Raw genomic sequence first — 8,208 nt, 5'->3', positions numbered from 1 at the left:
GTTTGTTTTTTTTTACTGGGTTTTACACATATTATATATTTAGCGAGTCATCCTAAATTCAATGTACATACATAAGTAAAAGGTTATGTCGATATAGACGAACACGAACGTGTCCCACTCCAAGATGAAAACGAATAATTTGAATTGGAAACATAAAGCAAAGTTAAAACAAAATGAATACCAATGCGAACGCGATTAATAGCAAATTGAGTAACTTAAAAAGAGAAAACTGTTAACAACCCGCCCGTTTGTGGTCATTGTCCGTGCTGCTGACAAGATTGCAATGGGTCAGCGGGTCAGTGGGTGGTTCCCCAGGCGCGCAGCAGTGTCAGTGCCTTGTTAAGGTGGGCGCACCACTCCTCGCGCTCCTCCTTCGTGTCGGCTGAGAGCAGATGGCGCACCGTGGTGGTACGTCCGTTGGGTACGATTATCAAGGACTCTTGGTCCGTCTCCAGCGCCGGCCGTTCGCACTCCAGCAGCATGGTGTTGAGACGGGCGCAAATGTCGCGCGGTGCCGTGGTCACCTTCTGCGAAGTGCAGGAATTCAGATCTATACTGCCCATGGGCGTCTTGCGCTTCTCATCATCCGGGTACTTCCAGTAGTTGATTACGGAGCCATTCAGATAGCACCAGCGACGATGCCATGCGCCGAAGCCGGAGATATCTTCGAACATGGTAAGGAATCCCTTGTACTCCACGCTAACGGATAGTTCGCAGTTGACTTTCATGTGAACCACGCCCTCCAGGGGACTGACGCCCAGCACCTGGGTCAGCGTCCATGTGGTGCGTTGAATTTCACGCAGCGAGAAAATGGCAAAGCCGTATTGCACCAGCTGCGGTGTCCGTACCACATGCGGTCCCGCCGGACTTTGTACTGGCGGCATCACCAGTCGATTCTCGCCGCCCTTCTTCTTTGGCGTCTTGATGCCACCCTTCTTGTTCAGGTTGATGTGGTACTTCAGCTCGTGCGGCAGCTGATCGCGTTGGGCCAACATGCCATAGATTTCTAGCGTGATCTGCATACGAAGTTTACGCAATAAAATGGAATATTGGCCAAAGAAAACTTGCAATATTTACCCTGAAGTCAGCATATACATTGTTTAGTTGCAGGACATCGGGAAACTTGACGGACAGCAGCCCAGGCATCGTGGGTACTGTCTTGGTAGCCAGCACGTGCTCATTGTACTTCAGGAGGCACACAAGATGATGGCCGTTAATGTTGTTCGAGGCCATTTTACGCACGTACTCCTGTCGCAGTGGAATGGTTATGTCCTTGACCGTCAGTAGGCCCTTCTCTTTTGGTGCACCCACCGGGCGAATACTGTTCTCAACTCTTAAACGCTGGACTTCATCCAAACACGCCTGGCGTCGATGGGCTGCAAAAATACAAAAGAGATGTCAGCTAAATTGGACACTGAGACTTTGGGGTCATATTTCGAATTTCCAATTCGGTTTGGAATTCAACGAACAGGCAATTTATACTTGAATACAATACAGATGCGCAAACGAAAGATACTTACTTGCAAGAAGGAGATATCGCTCTCCCTCCACGGACTCTGTGGAGCCGGAGAACTCTACGGTGGCAGCGCAAAGGTTAAGGGCCTGACTGGCTTGTCCTATCACCTGCTGCTGCTTGCACACCTCGCTCAACAGCTTTTTGATCTTGTCTTGTGCCTGCGATGCATCGTTTACTTCCCGAGCATTCTGCATCTCTTCGTCGTCCTCGTCGGTCTGATCCGCTATGTCAGTTATTGCTCCTGCGACGTAATCAGACTGCTGAGGAGAGTCGTACTCCAGTCGGTGCTTGGCATGGCAGTCGCCTGCTAGGGCTGATCGCATGACCTGCTGCTCTCGACAGATCTTGCGAACCGGTGTGGAATTGGAGCTCTAAAGGCACAAAGTACTTAGAATTTGATAGTTAGGATACAAGTAATCAACTCACGTTGGCGCTCTGCTGGCGGCGATAGAAGCTGACCGTGTGCACCAGGGTAACCAGGTTATCGTTGTCCTGGTTGACACTCAATTCAGACTTGACCGGCTGGGCACCACTGAGCAGTGGTGTCTGCAGGTCCATCTCCATCTCATGGTGCTCCTCGATAGGCGTGCAGGAAGAGGCAGGATTCTTTCGGAAGGAAAAGCTGTTTGAGGCCGTGGTTCCTTTGCTCTGAAAATGTAATTAAAGAATTTTTTGTTTTGATATACAAGGAAACTTAATCAGCAGCAAGTACTTACGCCCAAGGACAGCCGACTGGCATTCTGCTCGTCCCCGCTGTCGCTCTGGTCATCCTGGGTGCTGCCGTAGTCCTCGACAAGTGCTTCATCCAGATAATCATCGATGCCCGCTGAGACCTGCGACGAGTTCAGAGAGCTGTCGTCGTAATACATGTCCTGGTCCGCATAGCGCACAGTCTGGAAAGGTGTGAAATCGTGTTAATGGTGACCACCCGCTGCGTTGACAGTTTCTACCTGCACTTACCTTCTTGCCCGGCTGCTGCTGCTGCATCTCCGCTTCGTTGCGCTGCACTGCGCTCATTATCTCGCGGCCGAGACTGCCATTGCACATGCCGGCGCTACTGTCCTCAGTCTGCGACTGGTCGTCATCCATGCAACTGCACGAATCAAAGATAAACGGTTAGTTAAGAAAGCGATTTTATTTGTTGGTCTTGTCTAGGGGATGGGGTTTAAAGCTATGTGTCTTAGGCCTATCAGTCTTGGAATGCTACTCGATGCAGAGCAGGAATAGCAAGCAGGAGTAGCATTTGTCTGCGCACCTATCGGTTTCCTCCTCGTCCAGTTGATGGCTGTCATCCGTAGCGGAGGCAGTTTCGGCGGCACAGCAGTTGTCACCGCTGGAGTCGAGGTCGGACAGGGCGGGATACAGTCGATCCGAATGCGATTTGCGGGCTCGCTTTGAATCCTCGTCAGTGGTGGGCGCATCACCCGCTGAAATTGCGGATGTATAAGGACAAGTCCTTAGAAGAAGGGTTTAGTCATTGCTTACGTGATCGCCTCTTGCTGCTGGCCAGTCCGGGCGACAGACCAGCGATGGGCGGTGGTGGAGGCGGTGGCATGGGCCGCACTACTCTGCTGGGAGCTGGCGCGGGAGGTCGAGCTTGAGCAGCCCCAGAACTGTCGGATGGTTGAATGTCAAAGAGTTCCTTTTGTTTGTTGAAGCGATTAGAGATAATCTGCATGTCTTCCTGCCTTTGGCGATCAATGTCCTTGATACGCGTCTCTGCACTTGATTGAGCATTTGCCACCAAAGCGGCCACCTTGTCACGCAGCTTGCTTTCCGGTTTCGGCTTGGTTGCTGCAACCACGGTGGTAGCAGCGGCACCGGTCACCGGATGCACTGCAGCTAAATGTTCTGTTAATAAAGAAAAATTAGTATGAGTAGCTATTTTGAAAATGGAAGCGCTGCCAAACTCACGTTTCACCTCTTCCGCTCGAATTTGAGTAATACTGGGAGCAGATCCTATTGGCGCCATCGGCAACATCGCTTTGTTGTTGCCCGTTTCGAACAGCTTCATGCGCTCCTTCAGCGACAGCTCACAAGGATCCTTCTGGTTGCGTAGGCCTTGCGTCTGTCCTCCGGTTCCCTTGTTTTCAAAAAGAGCCGCGCGTCCGGAAACCAGGCCGGACTTCACACTAACAGCAGGCGCTGGTGCGGGCTTGGGCGCTGGGGCGGAAGAGGCAAAGTTCTTGGCGACCTGGCTGACCGTCGTAGATTTCTGCGGTACTGGCGGCTTAGCAGTTAATGCCGCCTCTTCCACTTTGGAGGCTGGGGCCGTGTCTTCCTGTTTGGCATAATCATATGTGTGTTTAATGGTCGATGATTCGCGGCGCAGAAAACCTTGTGCCTCCAGAGAGCTCAATACCTTGGGATCCCATTTCAGCTGCTTGGTCCTAGCAGCCTCGTCTACTTCATCCTTCTTGGGTGGCAGTGGAGCTGGACCCTTCTCGGCCCTTCGGCTGGACAAATGCGGTTTCGGTGGAGGTGCTTCGAGGGGTCTGTGCACTTCGTGGTGCGACGTGTCATCCTCCCACTGATTGATGGTATCCGCCAAGGCGGCCAGTTTGCCCAACCGCTGTTTTGGTTGCCTGCTGCTACGGTTGCCGCAGTCCTCTTCCTCACCCGTTGTCACATGGAACTGCCCCTCGGTTCGGTGGATTGGGGAGGATAGATCGTCCGTGTTTGAGTACAGGGCACCCATGCGTTGCAGTCGGCTGCGGGAAGTGTCCCTTAGCCTGGCTAGGGGCTGGTTTACTGGTTCCGCCTCCAGCAGGGGATTTAGCGCACCTCCTTCCGCCTGATCTTCGTCATCTGTCACCTCCTGCTCCTGAATCTCAACTTGCACCTGGAGGTAGTGCAGCAAGGATGAGCAAAAGGAAGGAACCGAGAAAAGGAGGGGGAACTTACCCCAATTGGCTTGTCCGTGGTTATGTTTATCTCAATGCCCATATCCAAGTTTTCCTTGTTTACCGCCGTATAGTGACGCAGCGGCTTGGCCGGCGACGCCTCCAGCGTGGCCTTTCCCAACATTACGACCTTGCCGCCGCCGCTGCCCGCGCTCTGGCCTCCAGGCGACCGGCTCCTCGGGGCCAGGACACCAGCATCCCCGGCGGATGCGGAGGTGGCGGAAGAGCTTGGAACGCTGCACTCGGCGAGCGGAAACTTGCTGGCGTTGCTGATGCCAAGGGCGCGACTGCGCTGTTCCGCCTTCTCGAGCATGTGCTGCAAGGGAAAATGGGAAATGTCTGTGAAAATCCGCGGGTGCCATCACTAACACCAGTGCAATCGCCAGACAAAGGGCTTCGTTGTGTGCGAATTGGCCTCGTACCTGAGTAAACGGGTCCATTGTTGTTGCTGCAGCTGCAAATGCAAATGCGATTCGTGATTGCGCGCACTATGCTATTGAATTCACTGTACTGCTCGACACTCCACGTTGGTGATATTTGATGTGTGTGTTTGTTTTTCACTGGTGGGTTGCGCGTCCGTTTGCATTCGAAATTCTGCGCGTCGCTTCTGTCCGTTTCGGCGGTTGGCTTTTCAGATGTGTTGAATAATTTCAAAACGACGCGCAAATGCCGTAGGACCATCAACTGACCACGGCGAAAAACCGAAATCGGGGAGAAAATGCCAGTGGTGAATTGCCAGTAGGTGCCACACTGTCGTATTTAGCAGGGTGGCAGGTCTGTCTCACATCATTGGTTGAACCGGTTGAGCAATCGCACATATTTACCGGTTTAATTTCGGCCAGCTGTTTACTTTTCTTAAAGCATTAAAAAAGTGTTTTTATTCATGTTATATATGAATATCGAAGTGTAATTTCCCACGTATCACTTTTAATACTTATCTCGCATTGCTGGTAAGTTAAGAACCTGGAATTAAGCTTGAAAGTCACCTTTGTTTTCTCTGGTGAGCTGCGCACGTTGTGCCGTCAGTGCTGTCTGTTTTGGCTTGAATTTTGCCATGTTTCCTCTATTTAAGCTACTTATTTACGTTTGGCTTTTTGTTTGCTTTCCGTTAATGAATGTGGTTAAAAATAAAACTTTTAGTCGCAAGTAAATAATTTAGCTTAAATACACTGAATTTGTTTTTTTCAGAAATTTGTACGCCTCCGCCATGAGTGATCAAAAAACAGTAGATTTGCTGTGGAACTGTGCCAACAAACTATCTGATGAAACCCACACAGAACGGATCCTCAAATCCTATTACATGTGAGATTCGTTGCTAATTCCTTAAGCACCTACTAAAATATCGTTTCCAAAACAATCCAGAACCACCTGTAGGAAGCTGGCCCGGCACAATGTCCAGTTGCCCGAGGATAGCTTTGGACCCGCACGCATGTGCTCCCGCTGCGGAAACCAGTGGACAGGTGGCCGCTATCAGCTCCACCTCCAGCCACAAGAACTGAAGCAGAGCGCTAAGAACCGGAGACTAATCGCCAAGCTGGAAGCCGTGAAGGCCAAGATGGCAAAGGGCGAGATGAACAGCGGGGCCAGAAAACGGGCCAAGTGGCTGAAGAAGCGTATGGCCAGCAACATGGTAAGATCCAGGAGCTAATAGAAATTATGTATAGATAGTAGGAAATGAAGTCTCCCAGGCCAAAACTACTTTGCTTCTTTAATTTCATAAATATTGATAGCCTCTGTATGCTTCCATAGATGAATGGTATAAATGGATAGTTTAGTACTTTATTATAGTAATATAAATTTAAGTATATAGCTTCTGGGCGAATAATAATTTAAATTAACACCAAGGAAGCTGAAAGATCTTTATACAGTGCTTATATTGTGTGTGTATATTGTATTGTTATATTGTATATGCACCCATTCCTGCCACTCTAACCACAACCCAATTCCTTTTTGCAGGCCGTGGACTGCGATGTTTGCCATCACAAGACAATGTTGGCTTTGGAGAAGGGCAGAAAGCGCGCCAAAGTAAGAGCCACGGAGGAGACAATGGCAGCCACACAACCTGCGCCAGCGGGCCAAAACAAAAAGAAGGCCAAAAGGAAGAAGTCTCAGGCGCCGAATAAAGATATCAATGCAGGCCTGAAAATGCAGCAAAAAGCGCCCCAGCAACAGCAGCAGCCTTCCAAATCGCCAGCGCCGTCCAAAAAGGCGTCCCAACCAGTCGGCATAGCTGCCCAAAACCCAAGTCAGACATCGAAGAAGAAAAAGAAGAAGCCTGCCCATCCGGCGCCCGCCGCACCCAAAACGCAGTCCAAAACCCAGAAGCAGAACGTACTGCTGCAAATAGCCGCCCAGCTGAAGTCGAGCGCGTTTAAAGACGCCAGCAAAACGCAGCAGAATCGCTTGCAAGCGTTCCTCAAGTAGCGTTCCATGCATTAAAGTACAAAGAATGAAAATACTTGTTGTGGCACATAATTAAGCGTTAGCACAATACTAGAATCAGCCTCTTTGTGCCGCTTGATAAAGCCAGCCGAGGTGGGAACCTGTTATCCACTCGCCCGGTCTTCTGGGTCGAATCACGCAACGGCTATGCACTTATCACTGCTGCCCGAGACAAGTCCAGGCGGGGGGACCCAAGGTTGTCCAGATATTGCGCAGCCAACCTGGTCAGCATGCTTAATTTATTTCTCGGAGCGCAACGTTTAATTAAAATTGAGTTGTTTGCCACAGCGTCCCATGAACGCGTCCTTCAAAGCTGCTGCCCAAAAAGGGCAGCCGATCGGCTCTGGACAGGCCGCTTTATCTGCCGCCGATTGCGAAGAGCACACGCACAGGAGAAGGCTCCAGACTCGGCTTCGACCCATGCCCCTCTGCTTACCCCTTTCTGGACAGCAGACTCGGATTTCTCGGCAGCTGCGGCAACAACATCTGCCTGCCACATTAGAAGATTTCTGGTTCCACAGACTAGCCTCTCGGCACGAACAGCTTGTATCAAATGCAGAATGAGCAAAAAATAAGTTTAGTTTACATATATAATTTCATTTTAAGAATACTTATTAAGTTACTTAATATATAGAAAATGTGATATACACACATAATTTGTAATAGTTCGTTTTGAAGTTAATATATACGTAACTCTGTAATGCTTACAACAATATTAAACAATAATATTTTGTAATTAAGTAGGGATGTCACAACTTCGACTATCGAGTGTACATTGTGTGCAACAATGTATTTGATGGCACTTTAAGTATCTATAAGTCGTTCTACTTATGGAAGCCCGGTCGTAGTGGAGCGGCCTGTTTTGCCATTGCCAAAATGGACATGATGCTCTCGAAAATATGATATCAGCAGCGTGATCGGCTCTCCAAATGTGGCAAGAGCGGTACAATTTTCGGCTGCCTACTCCAGGATGGAGCCTCCGAATGGGACATGCCTCTTAAGCGTGGGCCTTCAACTTCGCCAAGCCGGCCGGCTGTTTTATTCCACCGAAAAGCAAAGCAAAGTTGTATACTATTTCATTGCGACACTAAAAATATCATTTAAAATTTGATGGGACTACATCCAGAGTACAACAGTTGATCATATAAATCGCAGTACTTCTTAGCTAAATTTCTTAGAAATGTTAAAATAATCATAGGATGTTTAATCTTGTCATATAGTTATGAATAAGTAATTTCTTTAGAATACAAATTTTGAGTACCGAATTTAAGTTAAATTTTTTCGCGCCGTGCAGAGAGAGAGAACTAAAGCCGACGGCACTTCGTCTGCGTTCGTGTGGCCATCGGC

At 49.4% G+C, this 8,208-nt stretch overlaps 2 protein-coding genes across 3 annotated transcripts; one reads left to right on the top strand and one right to left on the bottom strand.

Annotated features, from left to right (window-relative positions):
* Position 1: 1 nt before the first annotated feature.
* Positions 2-4,859, bottom strand: LOC117136650 (anillin). Of its 2 annotated transcripts, XM_033297646.1 has the most exons (12): positions 4,842-4,859; positions 4,421-4,735; positions 3,879-4,358; positions 3,431-3,797; positions 3,002-3,367; positions 2,772-2,943; positions 2,477-2,609; positions 2,233-2,409; positions 1,943-2,164; positions 1,521-1,887; positions 1,078-1,376; positions 297-1,016 (listed from the first exon to the last, which is right to left on the bottom strand). In XM_033297646.1, the coding sequence occupies exons 1-12, from the start codon at positions 4,857-4,859 to the stop codon at positions 297-299; spliced, it is 3,636 nt and encodes a 1,211-aa protein (XP_033153537.1). The 2 variants fall into 2 exon arrangements, with proteins under 2 accessions (XP_033153536.1, XP_033153537.1); XM_033297645.1 differs by having other exon boundaries at positions 2-1,016; positions 3,431-4,358.
* Positions 4,860-5,221: 362 nt separating this feature from the next.
* On the top strand, positions 5,222-8,092 carry LOC117136656. Its single transcript, XM_033297656.1, has 4 exons — positions 5,222-5,369; positions 5,608-5,721; positions 5,782-6,049; positions 6,376-8,092. The coding sequence occupies exons 2-4, from the start codon at positions 5,627-5,629 to the stop codon at positions 6,841-6,843; spliced, it is 831 nt and encodes a 276-aa protein (XP_033153547.1). The 5' UTR covers positions 5,222-5,369; positions 5,608-5,626; the 3' UTR covers positions 6,844-8,092.
* The last annotated feature ends 116 nt before the right edge of the window (positions 8,093-8,208 follow it).

Source organism: Drosophila mauritiana, chromosome 2R (assembly GCF_004382145.1).
Source record: "Drosophila mauritiana strain mau12 chromosome 2R, ASM438214v1, whole genome shotgun sequence".
NCBI lineage: Eukaryota > Metazoa > Arthropoda > Insecta > Diptera > Drosophilidae > Drosophila > Drosophila mauritiana.
The sequence above is the reverse complement of the archived record's forward strand: the minus strand, read 5'-3'. Positions and strand labels throughout refer to the sequence as shown.